This window comes from Mus pahari, chromosome 14 (genome assembly GCF_900095145.1).
Source record: "Mus pahari chromosome 14, PAHARI_EIJ_v1.1, whole genome shotgun sequence".
Classification (NCBI taxonomy): Eukaryota; Metazoa; Chordata; class Mammalia; order Rodentia; family Muridae; genus Mus; species Mus pahari.
Genome location: NC_034603.1, coordinates 24,952,171 through 24,977,946, shown reverse-complemented (window position 1 = coordinate 24,977,946; position 25,776 = coordinate 24,952,171). Strand labels below are relative to the sequence as shown.

Below are 25,776 nucleotides of genomic sequence, written 5' to 3'. Positions count from 1 at the left end.
CTTCCTTCCTTCCTTCCTTCCTTCCTTCCTTCCTTCCTTCCTTCCTTCCCTTCTTCCTTTCCCTGTACTCTTCCCATCTTTCCCTCCATCCTTCTTTCCTCTTTATCTCTGCACCTTTCCCCTCACCTTTGTTCATGCATGCATTAATGTGTTGGGTATCCTTGATGTTTTCCACCTATTTTTTCAGACAGGGTCTCTCACTGAACCTGAAGCTCAAGGCTGGCTGCATTACTGACCAGCAAGTTTTAGGAATCCACCTGTCTCTATCCCCAGTGCTTGAGTTACAGGTGCCAGCTGTTTGTACCTGGCTTTTTGCGAGAATTTTGGAGATCAAGACTCAAGACCGCTTGCTTGCAATGGAAGTACTTTACAGGCTGAACCTTCTCCATAGCTCCTACACGGTCTTTCCTTGGAGCACGTGCCCAAAGAATGAGTGCAGGCAAGCTCTCTGGTGTCTATACTAGTGGCATCAATTCCATCATAGGAAACCTACCCCCAAACCTCATCCAAACCAGATTATCTTCTAAATACCATCATGTTGAGGGAACACATCAACATATGAACTCTGGGGTGGGGAATGTAAACTGAGCGTGATCCACAGCACCATCCCTGAGAGTTGGTATTTCTGCCCAGAAAGAGGCTAGGCAAATGATGCTGGAGAGGATCAGCTTATACCCAATGGTTGGTTTCCTAAGAGCTGTGCCAAAGGCCTTGCATCATCAAGCAGAAGGCAAATGAGCAGAGGGCCAGGATTCTAGGAGCCACACTCTGGCAGGTGTCAAGGTTGAGCAGCATTCAAGACGCCACCGAGAGAAAAGACTAGAACTCCCCCGCTCACTGATCAAGAGCTACATGCAAGATCAGAACATATTCAAGAAATCTCTGCAGTAGACAAATGCAGGGGCCCAGCCCTGTGTAAGGGACCTCAAGTGGTCGCAAGGTCTTGGCCTCCAACTTTCCCCAGATCTCTGCCCTCTAAAGTGGTATCTTAGTTAACAGTCGGGTTCTCCCATGATTCTTGTGTCCCTGGCCCAAGTCTTTGAACTGGGATATAAGAACTCAGAAATCTTTATGGATGCCAATTAGACTCTGATCCACACCTGCAACAACCCTGATGGAGAGATACATGCCCAGAGGAAGGAACACGGAGGCCTCGTCACTCACTGGGGCTTGTTTTGGGCTCTTAGTTCACAGATAAAGCCATGAGGTCCTTTGACAAGGTGACTTTTAAGAATTTGTGAATGATAATATATTATCCTCTATAATACATGACAGAACCAACTTAATCCCTTCAGATAAAGGGTGAACTTTGCCACTTCAGGGTCAAAGGGACAAAGCTCTGGACCCAGGTTCCCCACCTACCCATTGTATCTCAACGTCTCCTCAGCTTCTCTTTGCTCTTTAATTTCTTAGACCAAGTTTTTGTATTATGTTTAAAACACTTGCTTTCTACCTAATTCACTCTGAAGCAGACTTCAGGGTTCCTTGGGTGAACATCAGAAGGCAAGCTACCTAGAACTGGCTTTCTAGAGACAGGACAGAGAAACACGGCAGCTGGGTAGGCTGAGCCCACTTGGCAAGTGTCTGAGTCTGGAAGGTCCCTGTTCTAGTTGGCAGTTTAGAGGCCTAGCTCCATGTTGTTGAAGAGCATGGAGAGAATCAGACAACCTTTCTGGGGAGTCCTGGCTTCCAAGTGGCTGCAGAAAAACTGCTCTGCGCTCTTAATAATTCATTTGACTGTGGGTCATGACTACACAGATGACCAGACTGTCAACCCTCATCACCCACACCCCCAAGGCTTCACTTTCAGAACTGTAGACTTCTAATGGGAAACCTTCACTAGCCAGAGAGTTCCCGGGATCTTCACAGCTATGAACTTTCAGGAATCTGTGGTGTAAACATGAGGGTGTGATAGTACGATTAGATCACGTGTGACTTTACACTTTTCCAAGATGATCCTAGTCAGTCTTGTATGAAGAAGAGCCATGTGGCCTGATAGAATTGGATGATTTTGTCTCCCGAGTGCCATCTCTTGACCTTTTATAGCTCAAAGCCATGCTACTGCTCCCAAATCCATCTTCTAGAAGGTTTGATTCATACAGATCTCCAAATTTCCCAAGCTCACTCTTCATTACTTAAAGCAAAAAGAGTTTATTTTATTTTTTTATTTATGATTACCTACAGTGTGGTATTTGTGCATTCCACATGTGTACAGGTGCTCACAGAGGTCAGAAGAGGGCATCAGATCTCCTAGAGCCTGGCAGTAGAGTTTCTAGCTACCCAAATGGATGCTGGGAACTGAACTCAGGTCCTCTTGAAGAAAAACGGTGCTCTTAATTTTGAAGCTATCTCGCCAGCTCTTCCATAGCTTTTATAACTGAAACCCCCCCCCACACACACACACACCCTACATCTCCATTCCATCTATACTTTCTGACAGCCCTTATTGATAATGTCACTCCTGGACTCATGGAATCCTAATGATCAAGATGCCACTGAACTAGAAACACAATGTTGCCTTACAAAGGTCAAATGTCAAAGACATTTCTGAAACAATCTCAACCGCATACAGTTTTTAAAAATCAGTTTTTGATTAATCTTACTTGGATCTACTTTCTTGGATCATCTCCTTCCTCATAAGGAGCTAGTTAACATTGCCCTGTACCTCTCATGAGCTATGTACTTAGTGCATGTATGCACTTAGCGGATGTATGCTGCTTTATTGTGCCTAGGTAAGTGCAGAACTGAATTGAAGTTTTCTTTCATTATTATTTTAAGGCACCAGACTCTAAGCAAGACCCAGAGAGTCACAGAACACTGCCCTGGCAGATGGTGAAAGGAAGCAGGGAGTGGGGTGGCTCTATTTTGGGGTTTTGTTGTCCTGTCACTTTCATGTCAAAGAGGCTTTGGGTCGAGATATTTCCTAACTAAATGACAGAATCCCATCCAGGCCATTTCTACTTTCCATGTCCTTCAGTGCGATAAGAACATTGGATTTTTCTGGTGAAGACTCTGGAGAGCTGCTCCAAAGGAGCTTGTCACCGCAAATAATTAGATTGAACAAACAGTAATAGTTCCCATTTACTGGGCACTTACCGTGCTCCAGGTCTTATGCTAAGTACTTCCTAAGTCTATCTCCTTTGGTCCACACAACTCTAAGAGGAATGTGTCATTACTGTTGCTTTACAAAATGAGAAACCAGGGCTTTGAGAGGTTAAGTCGCTTATAAAAATCACCTGGGATCCAAAATTAGGGAAGCCAAATTCCTCACTCTTAACCATTATCCTACCCTGAGGGCATCTATGACTTGTTATTATAGGCAGTTGGGCTACCCAGTCCTGTTATCATTGTCTACTCTCCAAGGGCTGAGGGTCTCCATAGTTGGAGTTGGCCTTTTTTTTGGGGTGGGTGGGTAGAGAAGCTAGGAAGTCAAAGGGGACAATAAAAGCCCATAAAAGGGGGGGCTGATGAAATAAAAAGAAAATAAATAATGTGTTACTGAAGGAATGAAAAAGACCTCACAGGACAATGGTGGTATCTGAGAGGGTGACGGATACGATCCAAAGCACAGTATTACCATTACTCCCCTATCCAGCACTGTTCAAGATTCTGAGCTGGTCTCCCCACCCACCTCTATGGCATTTTGAGTCATTATTAGAGAATTATGCACACGTTCTCTTTGTCATGAGATTTTTGTCAATCTTCCCTACAGATTCAAGGATGTGACTTTACTTGAACCAATGCAATATTTCAGGTTGTGACACAAAGTAGAAAAATGTCAATTTATGATCAGGTTTAGCTCCAACCCCTGTGATTCTTCACCAGATGTTCTGGCTTCCTGGAGCTTCCTTACTCCTGAGAGAGATACACAGGAGACACTTGTCTTTCTGGGAATCTAGATCATCCAGCTGAGGACAGGGGGAACTACAGTCAATTTGAGGTCAGTAATAGATTTTTAAGTCTTTGTTATATGTAGCTGAGACATTTGGTAAATGCTGTCTATCACACATTATTTTTATATCACTGCATCAGTTTCCCACAGGGAATCTTGGTGACTTTAGAAAAGCGAAATCACATACTTATACTACTACTAATAACTATATAGTATTTAAAATTAATCTTAAATTCTTATCATAATTACAAAACTATGCCTATCTCTTTGCTCAGCATGCTTTGGCTATATATTTTGCTTTCTGTTCATAGAATATGCAACTTTGCTCACATGTTTAAGTCTGTGTATTTGCTATTCTTTCCTTTCTGGGATATTCTGGATATGGGAATCTATATTGTCTACGTGATAACCACTATCCATATGTGGCTACTTAAAATTAATAAGATTGAAAACTATTAAAGATTTAACTGTAGTAGTTATATTTCAAATGGTTAGTAAATGAGTGTAGTCAGCGGCTGTTCTAATAGACAGCACAATGCTGATTTATATCTCCCAGCATTACAGAAGGTTCCATCCATCACAGTGCTGTGATGATTAATCTGACTGTCAGGTTGATAGGATCTAGAATCACTTAGGAGACAAGCCTCTGTGTGCATTCCTGAGAGATTTCCTAGATTGTGCTGAGGTGGGAAGACCCACCTTAACTCTGGGCGTCACAATCCCGTGGGCTGGGGCTCTGGACTAAGTGAAAAGGAGCCTACAACAAGCTGAGAGATGACCTTTCTTTCTCTGTCCTTCCCTCTGCTTCCTGACTGTGGATACAATGTGACCAGTTGCCCCACACACCTGCTGCTATGGTTTCTGGCCCTTCTTTCTCTGTCCTTCTCTCTGCTTCCTGACTGTGGATACAATGTGACCAGCTGCCTCACACAACTGCTGCTATGGCTTCCTACAGATGGAATGGACCCCCAAACAATGTGCTAAGTTATTTCTTGTCAGGCATTTTTGCCATAGAGACCAAGAAAGAAACAAATACAAAGACTCAGTCCAACTAACCCTCCCTCTTCACAGAAGCCAGACACAAACCATCCTTCTAAACTCTCTCTTTGAAGACATCCACCTGTTTTGTTTTGTTTTGTTAATGGACCTTGACAACTTCCTTCATTTGTTCCTGCTTCCCTCTGGTCTCCCTCCTTGGGCACAGAGAAGCTTCCATTCTTGCCCCAAGCCACAGAAGACCGAGGCAAACACAAGAACCAATCATGTGCAGCCCTGGCCCTTCCTGTGCCTCCATCAGCTGAGTCAGAAGCATTTAAGAAGTATTTAAATTCATGGTTTCTATTTGCTCTGCAGAGTGTCCACCCTAAGAGCATTTGGGGCCTTGATGGGTTTTCTGCTATGGTCCTAGGGCTGATGCAGAGTGGGTGGACAGCAAGTGCCGCTGGACTGAATAAGTGGGTGGAGCGTTAGCAGGTGAAGAGAACTCTCTCTGGGGAGGCAGCAGGGGAAGAGAGGCCATGTGAGAGCAGTTCGGAGATCTGCAGACAGGACTGGAAATACCTCTGCCTGAAGCATGGAGTGAACAGAGTTAGAAGTCTTAAGTAAGAAAAGAGAGATTGTACTAGAGAGGGGCCTGGACTCTGGGCTGATTTTTATCTTAATACAAGATGGGGAGTCTTCAGTGACATTTTTCAGACAGAGAAAGTTCAAGACTAGAAACAGCAGAAAGAACACTGTCTGTCAGCTATGTATCAGTGGATCACAGTGTGGAGGACCGGGCGGAAGGTGGAAGTTAGAACCTCAGTAGCCAAGAAAGGGAACTAGGGACCAGTTCAAGAGTCAGAGGAGCTGCAAGACGAGCATGCGGTATGTGTGGGGTGGAGGGCTGAGAGACCTGAGGAGGCTGGGAGCCATTCCTGAGCAGAGCTGAATGATACCCCAGCAATCAAGAGAGGTGGGGGAAGGTCAGAGCCACATTCTGCCTCCTTATCTAAATATGGAAGCTCGTTTTGGACATTAGATGTCGAGAATAGCATACTGGACAATGGGGAGACATCGGGGAGGAAAGCAGCACACATTTTTGGGAGAATCGCCAATAGTGATAGTCTAAACAAACACAGGCCTGTAAAGTTAATGTCCCTGGTAGGGGTGTGGAGACCACCTAACACCATATACTACAAGAAGCAATGATGGAAGACTGGGCTTTGCCACTGAGAAATCCACATATAACCCAAGAGGAATTGGTTCACTAAGCCAGTCAGAGGAGAAGCCACATACCAAAGCACCAAGAGTCATCTACCCCTGACCCCCATGTTGATTCTTCCTGTCTGGTGTGAGGAGTCAGCAGAGAGCAGAGAGTTGGGAGATCCCATTCATTGGCATCTAGGAGGCTACAACACAGGAGAAGTGAAGGATGCAGGAGAAGTGAGGGATGCAGGAGAAGTGAAGGATACAGGAGAAGTGAGGGATGCAGGAGAAGTGAGGGATGCAGGAGAAGTGAGGGATGCAGGAGAAGTGAGGGATGCAGGAGAAGTGAAGGATGCAGGAGAAGTGAGGGATGCAGGACTGGCTCCTTCTGTTTGCTCAGATTCTGCTCCAATTCAATGAACCTCAGTTAACAAATGGAACCCGGAACAGGAGGTGAGTTCTTCAACCTAACATTTCCTTCACACAGAATTCAGACCTCAGGGTCATTTTGCGATCACATGCTTGGGAAGGGACACCCAGAAGAATGTAGTTCTTTTTCTCTAAAAGAATGAAACATACACACGTGGGTGCACAGGAACCTCCTGCCATCCTGATAAGCAACTCCAGAATCTACTAGAGCTAAGCCAGGAAGTGCAACCAACCACATCCCCTTTCTGTGAGGGATGCTTAGGAAACCTCTGCTTGCCTGTTCAGGGCTTCTTTACCTGTTGGCTCTTCTGCTTGGGCAGAAGACCTAGAGTTAGGTACCTAAAGCATCCATACTGGGTTTCTCAAAATAATCTGTAACTCCAGCTCCAGGGGATCTGATGCCCTCTTTTGACCTCCAGGGTATCTACATATATGTGGTATACATGCACACATGTACACATGTAAATAAAAATAAAATAATAAAAATAAATAAAAATTATTTTCTTTAATTTGAATGTGTTTAGTGTCCCCCTCCTTTGCTAGAATATCTAGTTTATAGAGACCAGGACCAGACTATCATTTTTCAGTGTTTCTTTTGTGACTAGTCAAGTGTTGAATCAAGTCGGGAGTTGCTTCTATCAGTGGGTTATTCTTGCAAAGCAAGGCAGCCCCCATTACATGATGTGCAATATGATATAACCCTTGCAGCCCTGGCAGGTCCACAGGTTGCTGGGGCATTACCTCTCTGGGACTTGAGTGCATGAGATTTTTTAGTCACCTCTGACACCTGTGCTCTCTTTCTCCGAGAACCAGCCTGCTCTACAGGCATGCACTTCCATGGGTCTTGCTTGAGACGGATCTATGGAATGGCATCTTTCCAGAGTGAGTCACATGAGCAGACACAATGTGAATGGATTAGGAACTTGGAGGAGAGAAAAACTTGCCTAGCAATAATAATGGCATCCACTACTAAGCACATAAAAACTAATGACTTCATGCAGGCCCTACACAAGATCAACTGGCCTATGTGGCTGCATCTCTTTCCAGCCACGAGAACCCCATGCTTGAGAATGACAGTACATTGTCAATTTGTGACCTCCTGTGAAAGAAAGCCATGCCTCTCTTCCCTTGGCTAAATACCAGCTTAGGATCTCAGTGTGTTTAGCCCAAGTTAAAGCCTCTTTCCTGTGATCCCAGCTCTCCCTGGCCTCCCTTCTTCAGGCCCAGGGAAAGTTTTATTCCTGCCAAAGACTAAAGGAGATGGAACCAATTAGAAGATGGGACCATCTGGTGGTGTGGGCTTAGCCGATCTGGAGCCAAGATTCCCACTGGGACTGTGAAAGTGTTCGTGCATAGTAGATTGAGTGAGGAGAGGAGGGACTGACCTGTCACTGGGAGAGTGTACAGGTGACAGATTCCTTAGACTTAACTCACTTCGGAGGTAGCCTCAAGGGATAAGACACCCAGGCAAGTGTGACAGTGCTGGCTGTTCCAACTATACTATGGGCCAATTTGCAGCCAATTTTGGGCCTGGTTGGGCAGGCATTATCAAACGTCAGGCATGGCTATCGCTCAGGCACTGGCCTCTATTTCAAACCCCTGCCCTCCCTGACCTCTGATCTTGTCTGACTTCTCTTTTAGGGACTCTCCCAGCTCAGCAAATGGACTCTTTCCTCTCTGAACTTTTCCTTCTACGGAGATGTGCTGTAGGAGGACGTCTGTCTTGTTTTGCTCTTGAGCATCTGACCTCCGTTCTGTGGGTTATAACAGACTGTGGGAAAGAACTGTCTCAGGAGTGTTGTGTGCAGTTTTTTGCTAACCTGCTTTAAGCTCTGAGTGGATCACGCTTTCAGTCCCTACTTAGATTCTGTTGGATCCATGCATAAAGAAACAACAACAACAACAACAACAACACACATACACACACACACACACACACACACACACACACTCTTGCACCAGTTAATCTTAAAATGCCTTTGCTAACTCAATGACTGGGCACTCCTAAACCTCCCCTGCCACCTAGACATAATTGGATAGAGTGACCATTGGCCACTCCAACCGAAAACTCATATGGCTAGTTGGCTTTATCTCCCCCTCCTCCCCCTCCTCCTCCTTCTCCTCCTCCTCCTCTTCCTCCTCCTCCTCCTTCCCTAGTTCTCTTGATTCTCCGTGTGCCCTCCTGTGCAATTCTAAGTGTCCCACCCTGTCCTCAGTCATTGGTTGCTGGTATATTTATTAGTCAATTAAGAAGCAATTGAGGAATAGGACCTTTGCATCAGAACCGCCCCCTACACAGGTGTTATGACCAAGGATCGGGCAGGGTGATTAGGTGAAAGCAGAAGTGTTCAGGATGGCTGTGGACAGGGCAGCGATTATTTGTCCCCTTACCCTCCAAGAATGATCACTGGTCTACATCTAGGGCAATCATAAAACCTTAACACCCTGGTTACTTCACACATTCAAAAATGAGCTTGTGACCAGGTTTCGTTCAATGACACCAGTGCCAGGATTTTGTATTGCTGATGGGAAAGGAAAGCTCCCCCACTACTGGACTTTGAGGACCAGCGAGAGGTGGTAGTGTTTTTGGACTGATATGTATCAACTTGTGTCTGACTACAAAGCGAAGTCTAAAGATCCAGAGGCCATGACTCTGTCTTAGTGCCAATCCAAGTCCTTGAATCCAGAGACAAACCTAAACAAAAACTATTCAGCTAACTGTTTTTTTTTTGTTGTTGTTGTTTTGTTTTTTTAAATACTGGTCATCATGGAACCTTGACTGTCCCCTGCACAAACAGTGTTGGCCTTTGTCTCTCCAAACGAGGATTTTCTTTAGTCCACTCTTATAGACTGAGCCACTTGACAAGAGTTCTGGATTAGCAGTGCTAACATATTGGGGCCTGGGATAAACTTAGCCTAGCAGTTTCAATTTTTTTCCATCCTGCAAAGGGATCCATTCATAGATAATGACCACCCTCACAGGAAGACATTAAAGATTAATTAGTCACATTGTATCCATGGTATGTTTATGTTAATGGATAAGAAGCCCGGGTAATTATAACACCCTGCCTTTGCCCAGCACTTTTGATTCTTCAAAGCCCTTTCAGATGAGTAATGGCACTGGCTTGCTCTAATGACCCCGAGACTCCGCTTTCAGTGTCCCATACTGTACATCTGGAGGATAACTAGACTCAGAAGTTCATTCTGCAAGTGTTTCTCAGCACCAGCATCCGACAAGTTATCAGAATTCTGATTTATTACATTTAAGCTCATTGCGAATAGTTCTATTGACCTTCTTGCTCACAAAATCAGAGGAAAAGATTTTAAAAAATAAAGTAAGGCTAGTGAGCTGGCTCAGAAGTTAAAGGCGCTTGCTCCCAATCCAACTCCCTGAGTTTGGGCCCCAGGATCCACAAAGTGGAAGGAAAGGACCAACTCCTGCAAGTTGTCCTCTAACTGCTACAAGTGTGTGCACTCACACATGCAAAAAAATAAATAAATACATGTAATTTTAAAGTATTAAACAAATATTAGACAAAAAATTCCTCCATTTAAGGAGAATTCATATTTTAAAAAATGCTTTAAAGATAATCATCACGTTCTTAAGAGGAAAAAAAGAAGGCTATGAATATAATAGCCAATGAAAGGAGGCAGAGTGTGTAAGGTAATTCAAGGCAATTCAAGCGTGTGCAAGGATGTACACAGGATCCTTTAGGGAGCTGTCGGTAAGAATGAGTGTGTAACACTCAGGAGTAGCCTGGCTGCTACTGCAAATACAAAAGCCATGTTACAAAGGAGCAGACGCACCTGACAAGTCTCAGTTGATATGTTCACACAAAAAAAGATAGGAAATTTATGTTTTGTATTATAATTACACAAAATTTAATTTTGCTTAGTGTCTCTGTTCCCATGGCTCCCCGTAAAGTGCAGTGTTTGAAGTACATAAAATAAAAGACAATCTCAGAAAATCTCCCTTATCCTAAACATTCTACTTGATGCGGACACTGAAACATGCCCAGCTGTTGGGTGACAATTTCACCTGGGAGTTCTGCCTGTAACCTCGAGAGTCTTGAACCTCCAATGGTCTTGGGCTTTGCTGAACTTTAAGGGTGACTGACTATGACATACCAAAGAACACTGAAAGAGCCATGGTTGTTAGAAAGAAATGTCCAGTAATCCCTTAACCAAGCTAGCAGGAAGTACAACGAGCTGCTTAAGTGCACAAGGGCATGTGACCAGACAACCTGCAGTGATGCAGGCAGTGATGCAGGCAGTGATGCAGGCAATAGGGGCTTGCCACCAGACCTTGGAAGATAGCTGCAGACGGACCACAGGATAAGGAGAGCCCACCCAACACGTAGATGTTGAGGAACCAAATTGGAAATGCTCAGCCCACTGTGCCACAACTGAGAGCCTCTTGCTTATCTCTGAAGGGAAGTCTTTCTTCATGCCTCTGGAGTGGGAAGAAGGTGTGAATACCCCTGACATGTAGTCCTCCCCACGATGCCTGAATATGTTTGATATTTTCTCCATGATCTCTTGAATGCAGCTGAGGTTCCAAAACGGACCATCAACGTGAACAAAGCAGATGAAGTTCACACATCTACAGCCAAGACAAACTGTAGTGATATTTTACTTAAAAAAAAAGAAAGAAAGAAAAAGAAAAGAAAAGAAAAATAGAACTTTCAGAGGATAAGAGTGCTTCCTGTACAATCGTGACCTAAGTATAGAAGCTAGTATCCATTGGGCATGTCAATGCGTGCACCTGTACTCTAGTGCTGAGGGAGAAAGACACAGGGGAATAGCTGGACCATCAGCCTAGTTTACAGTTCAGTGAGAGACAGTCTCGAGGGACTAAGATGGAGAATGATAGAGAAGGCTTTCCAATGTGCCTCCCTCTTCTCTGCTGATGAGCATACATGTGTGTGCACCTGAGTGCCTGTGCATGCTCGAACACACACACTCACACACACCACTCACACATGTGCACACAAATATATGTGCCCGCACACACACACATACATACACATGTGCACAACAAAACGAAAGAGCTCCTTACCTTACTCGGAACCCTCCATATTCATCTGGAGTTGCTGGACTGACTCACACCTGGCTCTCCCTAGCATTTCACAGTCACACATCCTAACCACACGCGGATTTGACATGCAGCCTCTTGGAACTCTCAGAACTCAAGAGAATCAGGGTGTGCCACTCCTCTACACATATAGCCACTGGCAACCTTGTTCTCCTCACTGCCATTGCTGGCACACCATTCATTCATTCATTCATTCATTCATTCATTCATTCATTCATTCATTCATCTGCTTAGCACCACTGTGTACTACTCTGAGGTTATGATAATGAGAAACTGAAGGACACAAGGTGATCTCCTTCTAGCTGTTGCTCCTGGCATGCAGAGAAGGCAAAGACTGTATGACTAAAGGGTGGGGGATGGCTGGGACACTAGTCGGAGACATTTGGGACTGAGATACAGAGGAGAGAGTGGAGCAAGGAAGTGAAGATGGCTTATTGGGGATGACAGAGCTGCAGTTGACTAGAACAGAGTTCCTTCTTTCTTCCCTCACTTCTTCCTTTCCTCCCCTTTTCTCCCCTCTTTCCTTCTGTCTCTAGTTCTCCCCTCCTTCCTTCCCTTCCTCTTTCCCTTTCTTTCCTTCCCTACTTCCTTCCTTCCTACCCCTCTCCCTCCCTCCCTTCCTTCCTTTCTTCCTTCTTTCTTTCCTTCCTTCCTTCCTTCCTTCCTTCCTTCCTTCCTTCCTTCCTTCCTTCCTTTCTTTCTTTCTCCTTTACCTTCTTCCACAGGATTTTTCTATATATCCCAGGTTGTCTTATAACTCACTATATGGCAGTTGTGGCCTCAAACTCATGGCTATCCTCCTGTCTTAGTCTACCAATTGCTGTGATATCAGCATACTGTCTGGTTTCCATGCTAGGAGATCTGCTGTACACAGGGTCCCTAGAATTCCATGTCCTCCCTGGATCAGTCAGCAGCTTTTACAGATACTCAACTAATGGTTCACAGAACCACATGTGACAGGTACTCAACATAGACCATGCCCTTCCTCCAGCATCTCTTGGCCTGTCTCTTAACTGTCCTCACCCTATTATGGATATAGTAATAAGGGAGCAGAGACCAATGTACTCCAGCCCAAAGTCTTCCAGCTGCTGAGTGGCAAAACGTCATCTCCCACCTACTCACTGCCCTTCACTCTAGAGAGAGGAAGACTGGGACCAGTATCTGTCTGTGTCCCTTTGAGGAAATCAAAGTCTGGACAAGCACTTCTTTGCTTGAAATTCTCAGGTGGTTCTCCATGGACTAGAGTGTGTAACAATCTGTCTCCAGCCACACACTTCCCGTGTCTCCACAGCAGGTGCCCCTCTAGATTACAACTAGAATCCTCCACTGTTTTTTCTCTCTTTTTTTACCATCCCGTGCTCCTATCCTCATTTCAGACCCCTAGCTCCACCCTTGCCTAGAGCTATGGTTACATGTTACATGTTACATGCTTTCTCAGAGACCTGCCTGGTCCTTTAGCACATTTTCTGATTCATTTCACTCATCTGCAGTTATTCCTGGCTGGGACACACTATGAGCATGGGGCTGTCCTGAAACACTGCTAGATCCTGGATCCTGAATGAACAGATCTGCATTTACATACAGCATGTGGATTTACATATAGCATGTGGCCATTTCACATTGGGAAGACTATTTTTTTGTAGTATTAGTTGGTTTAAGAACCCTCATGACCTACAGCCAGAAAGTCACTTCTCTACCTGAAGCTTTCCATTTGTACTCAGTATAAAAATCCCACCCTAGGGATCAGGGAGATGCTCAGATGATTAAGCGCTTGCCTTATAAGCATGAGGACCTGAGCTCAACCCCTAGTTTCCATATAAAGTCACGAATGATGGTGCACATTTTTCAAACTCATAACTGGAGAGATAGAGACAGGTAGAACCCTGGTGCTCTCTAGCCACCAGCCTAGCCTAGCAAAATCCATGAACCCCAGACGTCACCAAGAGACTTATCTCAGGAAACAAACAAACAAGCAAAACAGAGTGGATGGTTCCTGAGAAGCAATACCAGAGGCTGACCTTTGACCTCTATGTGCATGCGCAACACGTACATATACGGATCTCTGCACAGATATGTGCACTTGCATGCACACAAACACGCACACAATAAAGGATGCTGGGAGGATGCTTTTATCCCTCCAAGACTATCTGAATAAGATGATAGTCTGTTGTTCGGATCCAAGTCTTCACATCTGAATCCAGAGAATCCAATCCCCTTCCCTGGCGCCACACACGATGCATCTACAGCTGCCTTCAGCGGCCCTGCCTTTTTTGCTTTCTCCCTGAGTCTTCCTGTCTGATGAAACCTAGATGGTTTCGGATGGACGTTTGCTTACAAGAGAGGAGTTCAGAAGTTCCTTCTTCTGAGCATGCGTAAGAAAGAGAAAAGGAGGAGACAAGAGGAGAAGAGAGAGTGGGGAAGGTAGCAGAGACAGTAGGGGAAGGGGGTAGGTAGACCATCCATCATCTCTTTATTCAAGCCTATTTATTCTTTAAGCCCCTGAGCCCCTTAAGGGGAGAGTCGATGTTTGGCACACTGACTTTTCCTTAGTATTGCAATGGCCTGTAATGGCAAATGGATTTCATCTCTTGAGTCAACTCTGACCATTTTGCAGTAGCTGCTTAGAATGCTGAAGTGAGAGGGAGTTTGAGGTCATACTGGAAATCGTGTGAATAGCAGCAGCTGTCTGCACGGCGCGGAAGGGGCATGATGGGAGCCCCACTGCAGGGGAGGCAGTGACGGATGCTTCGAGTGACTGAATACATCTATGCATGTTCCCAGTTTCCCAAAAACAGCTCATGTAACTACTTTACCCTAAGGCTCCAAGAAGACAGCAGCCATCTCTCTCATCCCCCACAAGAGGTCTTTACCCACAGGGATGGGTGTTTGTCAATAAGCCTCTGCTCAGAGAGAAAATTGAGATTCAACCCCACGCCAGTGTCAACACCTGTGCTTCTTATGGTGAGAACACGGATGAAGATGCAGGAGCCCAAGCAGGTTGTCATATCAACCAGAGAACTGAAGACATCTGCCATCAGTCCGGGGCATGGGCGTGGGTGTGCAGGGTGAGCAGTGTACCCGTTTCCTCCGAATCAAGACAATCCCTTCTGGATGGAGAAGAGATGCTCATAGGACAGGAAATAAAGGAGACTGCAAAGGCTCAGGAAACACCTGATCCCAGTGCAAGTCTGCAGGCGGCTTCCCAAGGCTATAGAAGCAGCAAGGAAAGGAGAGCCCTACTACTGTCAGTCGATCTCCTTGCAGAGCTTAGCTGGAGCTCTGGGGAGGCAGTTTCCTTGCTGGGCTGAGCCTTTTGGTGATGCAGCTGCCTTTGAGTCACTCCCTGCCCCTGTATGTAACATCACTAGACTCAGTGATTGACTAAGCTAGACTTGGGTACGATCACTGCACTGGTCTATCACTGGGACGCTATCTGGGGTCCCTCTATGTTCCTTCATGTTGCTCCTTGAAAAGTCACACCACAGAGTACAGAATACAAGCGCTCCACTTCGCAGCTCAGAAAACCGGCACACATAGTGTGGTTGGGCTGAAGAGAGGGTACCGATTCTGTGAATTATCCTCTCGAAACATCTCAGTACTAACATTTCCACATTTCAATGCCCATGTGAGCTTTCCCTCTTCTGAAGTCTCTCTGTCCACAGCCACAGTGTCTGTCTTACTTTATCCTGAATCAGATCCCAGGGCAGCATGTGGAGTCCTCAGAGACTAATTTAGGCTCTTTTGGCATAATTGGCAAACACTCTCCATCCATTACTTTCAGTAGCAGAGCACCTACAAAATGGGGTCATTATGCCTAAGACAACATCCAGGGTGCATCGGTGACAGAGCAAGTTTCGGAGTAGCCTTTGCTCACCCCATCACTCGCTGCATTCTCTTCATTTCTATATTAAGGCTGATTTCTTTTGTCGAGCAACGAGCGAGTGTGACATATCATTCGTGTCCTTTACTATTTCTTGCAGGGTGAATGATAGACATTAGAATAAAACAGCACGATGCTGGACACTAAAGGGGATAATGTGAGCAATGGCCTGTGCACAGACCCGGTCAAGCACAGTCATCTGATTACAGCAGCCACGTGAAAGACAAGGCATAGAAAGAGCTTAGCTAAACCTGAAAGCTTATGGTTTTTTTTTTATTAAGAAAAGTAATTCTCAGCTCTAGACAGTAGATGCTGAAAAGGGATGTGTGCCCAGCATTGCTTAGTGTCTTAATCCTTTTTCCAAAGAAGGTAGAAAGGCAGGATTTTTGTCTACCTCCTGAAAAGAATTCTGAAGGACGAACAACATAAATCTGCAGACTGTGAATTCGAAGCTCTAAAGTGACTGTATGCAGCTTATACCTCAGCTAGGAGGCCTTTGCTCTTGCCAGCAACCAAAGCCTTGTCAGAAGACTCTTGAGAATACCAATTGGACCTCCAGCAGGAGTCCCACAATGGCAGAGATGTTGCCCTCCACCTGGCTTTAACAGGCTATCGTCATTTGTAGATGTGCGGGTGAGCCCTGCCTATTGGTGACCACAGTCCTTCATGTTAAGGGCCTTTTCACGTGGACTTGGTATCACTGTGTGAGGATCTATGCACTTTGCAGAGAGCAAAGGTGCTCCACACTCAGGGGCTGCTGCTTACGGAACCCATGCAGCTTGCAAAGGTGATGCTTCCTGGAGGTAATGAGGAGAGAGGGAGAGTTGGACCGGTCCAGAAGGGTCCCATTTGGAGGGTGACTGCCCATTCCTTTGCTGTCCATCACGGCTACATAGACTTGGGGCTTAATGTGGCTTTATCTCTCAATAACATTTTTAATGTTTTAGTAGGCATATTAATTACATACAATCATGGTCTCACCGTGACATTTTCACACATGTATGTAGTGTGCATTGATCACGGTCGCGCTTACCCCCTCACATACCTTCTCCATTCACCTTGATCCCCCTCCACTTCCCAATGAGCCACCCGCCCCTGCCCCGCCCCCCCCTCTGCTTTCTTGTTTTTGTTTTTAGTATCAATGTTTCAAAGAGTTTAGTAGGGGCTGTTTTCAGGACCCTGGGCACCCTGCCAGTGGCTATGCCCCTGAAGCAAATGTCTTGTGCCCCCCACCCCCCACAACCCACCAGCCATTAGCTGCCTATAAATCTTCAGGGAGGGCCAGGGTCCATCCTCCATGACAGGAGGTTGATGGATCCAATCTCATGCAGACCTTGCTCTGCCTTTTACATGTTTAAAAGGATGGGGCATGCAAATTCTCATATAAAATTTCATCCTCTCGAATGGTAGATTCTTTAGTGGAAATTACCCTTGGGTGGTCATTTGGTGACCTCTTTCATAGCATGTCATCTGTGTCAAGTTGAAAAGCCCTCCTAGAGGTCCAAGAGGGGAAGTTCAGGAACATGTTCCCTCTACACCTGCTATTTTCTCTGTCCAGAAAGTTCCGTCCTCTACTCTTCCTGTCTTCCCTCCTTTACCACACTCTCTGAGAGAAGCCAATCCCGTGCCTCCCTGTGCCTCTAACACTCCTTAGAAACCTCTGCAAAGGCACGTACAACATTACATTTTAATTTTCTTTTACAGGACAGTGTGCCTCGCTGGGGATAAAGTCCTCCAGGGCAGAGAACGTGTCTTAGCTTTGTCTGCATTTCTGGTACTTAACGTTATGCCTGGGTTTGGTTAAGGGCTCAGAAATGCTTACTGAAGAAATGGAAGACTTTTTAGATAAAAGCATTGCTTAAGCTGCGATGCCCATACTAAGCAGTATAGAGTCTTCTGGGCCTGCTCTTGAATATTCCGATTCTGGTCGAAGAGAAGCCACTGCTGAGCCTTGCTTTAAACCAGCCTCCGGTGTTTGCTATGTGTGCTGAAGTCTGGGACCTCTTGGTTAAACCATATGCTGCACAAAGCTGGGTCTTTGCTTTTATGTCTTAGTTATTGGCACTTACCAGCATCTGGCACAAGGCTACATTCCTACATGAAGCGGGAAGTGTGTGTGTGTGTGTGTGTGTGTGTGTGTGTGTGTGTGTGTGCGCGTATACCTGCATACATGCATGCTGTGCGTGTGTATGCATATGTGTGTGATAGAAAAGATAGAAAAGAGCAAATGGAATAATGAATGGAGGAATGAGTGAAGAGTTGATATGAGCTGTTTAGTGCCCCTCTGCTTGCTACCTAACTGGAGCTTACTTAGCATGGCACTTGCTCACTTAATCTACACTTACTCTATAAAGGCATGGAGGCAGGTGGATAGCTCAGTCAGTAAATACCTGCTTTATAGATAGCCACCTGTACTCTGTCTTGGTAGACTTGGAAGGGGACTCTGAGACATTTGAATTGATCACTGATCATTACCTCCTAAATCATGGCAGGCGAGGAATGTCCATGCGAAGATACTAGACTCTCACTCTAGCCGGCAGTAGACAGGATGCTTCCGTCTGACTCCCCTGCATCCCTTGCCCTGTATTCACCACCCTCCCCTTAAATGGCCTGTTGCTGAAACTTCTAGCAAGAACAGTTAAAACACATCTTCTCCTTTCCTTTCTCCACCCTCTGGTGGAGGGACAATGAATAGCAAAATACATCAAAAACAAAATTGAATGATCAAATTGAAATGATAAACACTTGCTCATTTCTTGAAGTCAAAACTGAACGGGGCATTAATTTGAGGCAACTGCTGCTTCATATTTCAGAAAAACATTCAAAGCTAAATCTGAATGACATATTTTACTTTGTTTTCCATGCCAGAACACCTCTCTCTCTCTCTCTCTCCCTCTCTCTCTCTCTCTCTCTCTCTCTCTCAGTTCAAACTGGGAGAGATGTACAGATTCCCACACTGATGGGCCGCACAGACATAGTCACAGAAGGTTCTACTGCTTCCTGTGAGGGTAGCAGAGACGAGTCACAATGCTACCTCTCCCGCAAGTCTCCTCCATTCCCTCTGATCTTGGGACCAAAGAGCAGAAACTAACGGTCTAATAATAAATGACTTTATTGCTTCTTGGAGAGCTTCCTCATGTCCCCTTTGGGGTGGGTACAATCTAGTAGAGAGCCAACAGTTTTATCCTCTCTGTTTCCAATGCCCTCCTTGCCACACAGCTTGAAAACATTGAAACATCGAAAGAACAGCCAGATTCACAAGGCAGACATGAGTAACAACCTGTGTGCTGGTATGCAGCAGGTGTCATGCTCAAAACCTCAGATCCACTGCCCGTAATAGACAACCTTGCCTGTGCCTTGCGTCTCCCTCCCTGATAAACAGGCAGCAGCTCTCTACAAGATCAGGTCTTAGGTTGTAAAGATAACAGACCAGAAATACAACCTCTTGCCTTTGAACGTTTCTTCCTCATTGTGTCCTTATTATCTTGTCTTGGTGCTCAGCCTTTTGACAGTAGGGAGGCTGTTAGCATATCTTTCCACCACGTTCTGATACAGACAGCTCTCAGCCCTGTGAGTTGAGAGTACATGTACCAGCTATTTATTCTCATTGATTTTCTTATCCTTGTTGGGCAGTGAGCATCTTTGAGAGTTTGACCAAAGCAATGAAATTGGGGTCTCATAAAATACATACACAAACATGTGCACATATATGTGTGTGCACACACACATACACATACATGCATGTGCATGTTCTGGTACCAATGGAGGCCAGAGGAAGGTGTCAGTTCCCCTACAGCTGGAATTACAGTTGTTGTGAGATATCAGTTTCAGGAACTGAATTTGAGTCTTTGCTAGAGTTGTTTATGCTGTTAACTGCTGAGCTCTCTCTCCACAGCCAAAAGGCATCTTCACACTTGCTTTTGCGTGTAAGAGGTTTGGATGGTCGAGGTACACTGATGTCTCATTAAATCCTTCCCCTCATAGATCTATTCTAAGCCACAGGAAAAGGAGCAGAGGTCATCTAATAACTAAAGACCTGCTCTGCCTTGTTCTCAGTTTCTTGCTGTGATGTTTTCATAGACCTACAACCCAGAGATTCAGTGTTAGCTCTTTTTCTTCCATGCAGTGAGTGTGATTCTTGATTTTTGACAAGTTGACTGGTTTAAATGCTACTTAGGGCCTTAGTGAGGCATCCCTGTGGGGATGTCTGGGGGTTGGGGGCACTCACTGAGTGGGGAAGACCCACCGTGAACGCAGGAAGCACTATTCATGGACCAGAATAAAAAAGGGAAACGGGGAAACCAGTAGAACCCTATCATCCCCTCTTCTCGGCTTCCTGATCTGCTCAAGGGGGAGCAAGCAGCCTTAGGCTCCTGTCCCTGAGTCTTCCCTATCAGGATGAACTGTGTCCTCATACTGTGAGTCAACGCAATCCCTTCCTACAATCAGGCTGCTCCTGCCAGGTATTTAACTGCTATAGCAAGTAACACACCAGGCAAGATCCTCAACCCTGGCTTGACCAGAATGCAGAATAGCTACTTTTTTCATTCATTGGACCACTCTCATGCAAGGCCACATCTGCAGCATGAAATTGGAGTTTATCACTTTCAATGCTGTATCAGGTCACTGCCTCATCAGGACACCCTCGATTACTTCAGGCACTGCAGTCAAGTTGTTCTAAGGGTAGGTGGCTCTGTCTGTGTATCATAGTCAACAGAAATATGGATTTGAGGGCTGACCACTCTCAACTCCTCTACTGACCTTGTGAAGGTGACATAGCTGCCCCAGCTCATGCTCTTGTCTCAAAGAGGATGACAACAGTTTTCTACAAAGCTCTGTCAAGGACTAAAATAGATAATTCCTCCCCCCCCCCAAAAAAAAAGCATCTAGTTCTGCATAGTCTGTAGCCACGGATTAATGAATGACAGCAAACACCGCCAGCCATGGCCATGATGCATTTAACCAAAACCTTCTGGTAAACTGTAATTCCTGAAACTCATATCAGCATCGTCCCGTGAATGATCTCAGAGGCAGAGAAAATTCTAAACTCATATTTGGACACTTCAAAGTCTCAGCAGCAGCCATCGCCGAGAGGCCCTCAGAAGGGAATGTGGAAGAGAGACGAAAGATACGACCGTGCCTTCAACCATTTGTCGCTCAGTGGAGGTCGTGGAGCCAATGGTGGTTCAGGAAATCTACAGTGCTGACTCCGTCCGGCTTGGGGTCTGTAGCAGTTCTCCCTCATTCTGAACACTTATACTTTCTTGTGGTGCAGTTCCACCAGAGCTTAATCCCCAGAGGGGCACTGGCTCTACTGATTAATTTTTAGCCTGTCTTCTGACACAGAGGGACAGCTATAAACCCACCACCCTGATTTCCATGTTCAGTCTCTATTATTAGGGGAATTAACCCACCACATTTATAATGCTGCTGCTCCAGATATCCCCGCTGCAGTTCCCCCTCCGCGGTCTGTTTTTAAGCTCCAAGGGCATCACCGAAACTGCATAGCCTTCTCAGATCCTTCTCTCTTTAACCCACAGCCTGTCTTAAGCAGACAGTCACTTCGCACCTCTTTGGAAACCACCTAGCCACCACATTGCAATAATTATTATTTACTTTGCCTTGCCGACATAGGTCACACTTCGCATCTACCTGCGCTTATCAAGATATAGGCACACTTTCGTTCTCCTACTGGTGGGCAGGAAATGGCTGGGGCATGTTAACCACACTGTCCTCAACTCAGGACCAGTCCTTCTCCCTCTCAGCAGTTGTCTATAAACTTTCTCAATCGAGAGGTCCCTGTGAAGTAGGCCAGATGCAGTCAACCCAAGACCCCACCAGGCTGGCATTTAAAACTCGCTGATGGTGAAGAAACACACCCATTCCACAAAGCACAGCATGATCTAAGATATAGACAGTGGGAATCACTTAAAAGGCTCTGGAAATTTCCCTTGAAGGGCCTTCTCTCACGAAGACAAAATGACGACTGGAGTCACTTCTGCAACAACAACACCTACCCACGGGCCCTCCCATCATGGGTCTAGCGCAGAAAGACATGTCAGAAATAGCAGCCGTTACTTACATCGGTAAGTCATCTCAAAGCTGTCGCTGATGTTCACAATATCGATCTGGGGAAGCAGCTTGGGGGGCTCCGTGAGTTGTGACAAAGCAAACCTAAAAGCTGCATGTTCCTGCGATTGTTGGTTTGGAAATAATCCCCCTGAGAGGAAAGAAAAGGCAGTGTAGTAAGTCTGGGGTAGAGACAGATTTCAGTGGCTCAGCAGTCCATGCCAGAGAGTCCAGTCTTTTCCCATGTAAATCCAGGCCTATGGCCCTTGCTCTCACTGGTAAGGAATCCAACCAGACTCAACTGGATGCCAAGGTTAACACTCCACGGATAAGCTTTTATGCCAGGGCCCTTAGCACCCATCACTTTGCCCCAACATTTGACTGTGTGCCCATTGGCTCAGCAACAAGCAGAGAACACAGGAGACTATAGTTTTACTCTTTTTTACTTCTACAAGATATCCATGAGTCTCCATTCACACTCACACATACACACACACACACACACACACACACACACATGCACATGCGCACACACAGATTCTCCCTGCATTTATCTTTTCTTATCCAGACCCCATTTCCCATTCACAGAGCCTCTAGTTACAAGCAAGTGTTGCAGAGTGTTAGAAATGGAGGCCTGGGACCCTTCAGGCTTTTCTACCGTAACTGTTTGTTCGGCCAGGTCTGTGTGCTATGATGCTGTGTAACTTGCCCCTTGCCATCCAGGCTTATTATTTATTTTTCTTTGAGCATTCTAGTTTTTGCCTTTCATTGCTCATGTTTCCAGATACCTAGGACAGTCTGATTACATAAGGGGTTGTCATTGTGCTTTGCAGATGTGGGGGTCTTAAGAGTGCCAGGATGTGCCAACATCTTCCAGTGAACAGCACAGGAATGGTACCTGTCAGGGCTTTTGTTCCGAGACACAAGGACACATGGCTTTTCTTTGCAATAGTGTGGATGTGCAAATGAATTGAAATGCATTCCTATAAATTGAAAGCAGCTGTTTCTAGGGCCCAGACTACAACACATGTGTGCACAGAAGTTTGTCTCTGATTGGCTAGCAACCATTACAGTTCCAGTAATGTCCCGGAAACTTCCTGTGCAGTAGATACATGCTTGGTGTTAGAGATCATGTGAGTAGAATTGACAACAACCTCGTGGAGGTGATAATTTCAGCATTTGTCTGACGTGTCTCCCTTGTGTTTAAAAAGAGCAACAGTGACAAAGACTGAACATGAAATTCCTGCAGGGATGCGTAGGCTAATGTGGGTGGTGCCCACAGAAACACCACGATGATGATGTACACACATACCTGCAGAAACCTAGTTTCCTTGATGAAAGATCACAACCAGCGGAAACATGTAGAGAATAAGCAAGAAGAGAGAGGAACAGTGCCATAGGCCAGCACACGTGACTTGCACACACACTGAAAACAAACCCATTGTAAAAAGCAAAAAAGAAAAAAAAAAAAAAAAAAAAAAAAAAAAAAAAAAAACTAACAAGCAAACAAAAAGCTAAAACAATTACTCTTGCTTGGGATGTTCCACTCTCTCCTCCCAGGTGACCACACCCCACACTCCTCTGGTCCTGGTTTTCTCTGGAGTGAATGGAAGTGAGCATGTGGAAGGTGGGAGGGAGCAGCTACAGGCTGGGCCACAAGGGAAGCATCTCCCGGAGGCAGGAAGTTTGCCTGTAAGGCAGGAGCTCACGCACATGTACACACTTCAGAATACAGCTTAACAGGTGTCATGAAACAAAGCAAGTTTCTCCACAGCCACCCCAACAGTACCAGGAGCCAGGAAGTTGGAGAGGCCCCAAGAGGCTATTAGAAGCCCATGTGTGTGTTATATATCCCACCTCCTCACCCCTGGAAACACAAACACTCTCACCAACAAACCACCACAGTGGAGATGGAACTCTCCCTACTAAGTCAACCCCTGGTGTTGGGAGGACACAGAAAACCAACCTGCCAAGATGCCTCCAAACACACCAGCCTGGTTGATGCTGGGGTACAAACAGTGCTGAGCTGCTGGTCACCCTGACCCCAAGCCCTCTTCCCAAGCTGATGTTGCCTCATTCGTCTGGCTTTTCCCTATGGTTACAGGAGCAGCAATACCTGTCGGCTCCTTCCTAAATACAAGTACAGCCAGCACCGAATGAAGGGAAACGAGGGACAGAGAGGCATGCAGCATGTTGAAACCCACCTGCAGGTTGAGAGGATGGAGGCCAGGAATGAGGACTGCTGCTGAGGGGTGGGGGTGAGGAAGGAGCCTGTGTGTGTGTGTGTGTGTGTAGTGTGTGTGTGTGTTCTTGTTGGAGCACTACTGTCAGTGTCGGTGGACAGAGCACTCAAGAGGATGGGGAAAGGGTGAGAGAAAAGGCAGGCTAGGAAGTTCCAGGATCAGGGGATGAGGGACACAGCCCAGCATGGCAGAAGGGAAAAGGAAGATAGCGAATGGGGTCCATAGAGCTCTGGCCACCAAGTAAGGTCTGGGACCTTCTCAGCAAAGGCAATCAACATAGCATCCACCACTCCTTCCCGAAGAGGGGTCTCTTTCCCCTCCCCCAGCCAGACATCACTGTCATCCCCATCACTCCGGCTACATGTGCACATTTAATATATAATCACAACACACATACGCCCACCTTACATATTTATATAAATCAACCAGCGCATCCCATCCACCTAGCCCGAGTTAACTCCTTAAGCACTCTGAACCCTGTTTCGGGTGCAGTCTGCTTATATTTTTCCCTCTCTGGAACAGAGAGAGGCTCCTCCATTTCAGGCACTCATGCCTGATGCTTGGAGTGCGCGGTGTATGTGCACCTGTGTGTGTGCGCACACACAGGAGAGAGAGAGAGAGAGAGAGAGAGAGAGAGAGAGAGAGAGAGAGAGAGAGAGAGCACTTCCACTGTGCCCCTTGCAGCATCGGAGTATGAGGATGAAACCCCTTTTCCCAGACTGACGACCCAAGTCTTCCTCCCTTCCTGGTGTTCGATTGCTAAGCACAACAGCTCCGACTGAGAATGGGCTGAGAAATCTCCCCTCCAAAAGAAAAAAAAAATGAAAAAGAAAATCCTGGCCAGATCCCCAAAGTCCCTCCCCAGCTGCCCCTCTCACTCACCTATCTGGATATTGTTGGGGAAATTGGCACCCACAACCGCACCTAGAAAACCGGTGCAGAAAAAGGCAAAGATGTACGGCATATTCCTTTTTACATTGGCGAAAAAGAAGCCCTGGTCCAACCATAGATTTGGTCTTCCCTCCCCTCCCTTTGATTCTTCTGGATGCTCAGCCGGCTCTTTTCTTCCTGCAATTCCTTGCTTGCTTCTTTCCTTCCTCCCTTCCTTCTGTGAGGTTTCTCTTGTTTCTCTTGGAAGGGGAGCCGAGCAGTTAAACTGCAGCTTTAACACCGACTGACAGCCAGATTAACTGAGCCGGGAGCAGCCCGTCCTCATGCTTGGAGCGCTAAATCGCTCCCCCTCTCCCTCTGCTCTCCTCCTCTTCTCTAGCAGCCAGCCTCTCTCACCCTCCCGTGTTCTCTCTCTCTCTCTCTCTCTCTCTCTCTCTCTCTCTCTCTCTCTCTCTCTCTCTCTCTCTCCTCTCCCCCTCACACTCTCACAGGCTGCCAGCTCTCTATGCTGATACCCAGGAGCCAGCTCGGAGGAGTTCCTGCATTGGTCTCCCCAACCCATCACCCCTGCCTCTCCATCCTCACCTCACTTTTTTCTCCTGTGGGTGCAGAGGATAGAGGGGATGAAGGAGGGAGGGCGGAGGGTGCTTTCCCTAAAGGGGGCAACCCACTGTCCCCTTCACCTCCCCCACCTTCCTCTGCTTCTCTCTCTCTCTCTCTCTCTCTCTCTCTCTCTCTCTCTCTCTCCCTCCCTCCCCCTGCCAGGGGATAAGATGCTATTGGGAATGCGGGTTCAGTTGCAAGTCAGTAGGTGGCAGGGGGTCCCCACAATAGCCCTGGATTCACCAGCTGCTTGATCTAGGTCACTTTCTCTAGTAGTGCACGCACGGGTTGCGCTGGATATATCTTCTACACTCCACTGGCCCAATTATTCCTACAACTAATTCCCAAGGGGGAGACCCTAGAAATCCCTCTCCAGAAATTTAAAGGGAAGACTGTGAGAAAGGCATATAACAGTAGCTTCAGTGTGACTGGCCTGGGCTTGGACCTGGATGCTAGCAGCACCTTCCACCTTTAGGAGAGGCACGGG

The 25,776-nt window shown here is 46.2% G+C and overlaps 1 protein-coding gene across 2 annotated transcripts in view; it reads right to left on the bottom strand.

The window, feature by feature from the left end:
• Gria1 (glutamate ionotropic receptor AMPA type subunit 1) overlaps nucleotides 1–25,129 on the bottom strand; it is a 314,630-nt gene extending 289,501 nt beyond the window's left edge. For both annotated transcript variants that reach the window (XM_029546554.1, XM_029546555.1), the window contains exons 1-2: nucleotides 24,678–25,129; nucleotides 21,566–21,703 (exon numbers count right to left, since the gene is read on the bottom strand). In XM_029546554.1, coding sequence (XP_029402414.1) covers nucleotides 21,566–21,703; nucleotides 24,678–24,759 — 220 coding nt within the window. In that variant the 5' untranslated portion in view covers nucleotides 24,760–25,129. The remainder of the gene's footprint in view (nucleotides 1–21,565; nucleotides 21,704–24,677) is intronic.
• Nucleotides 25,130–25,776: the final 647 nt, after the last annotated feature.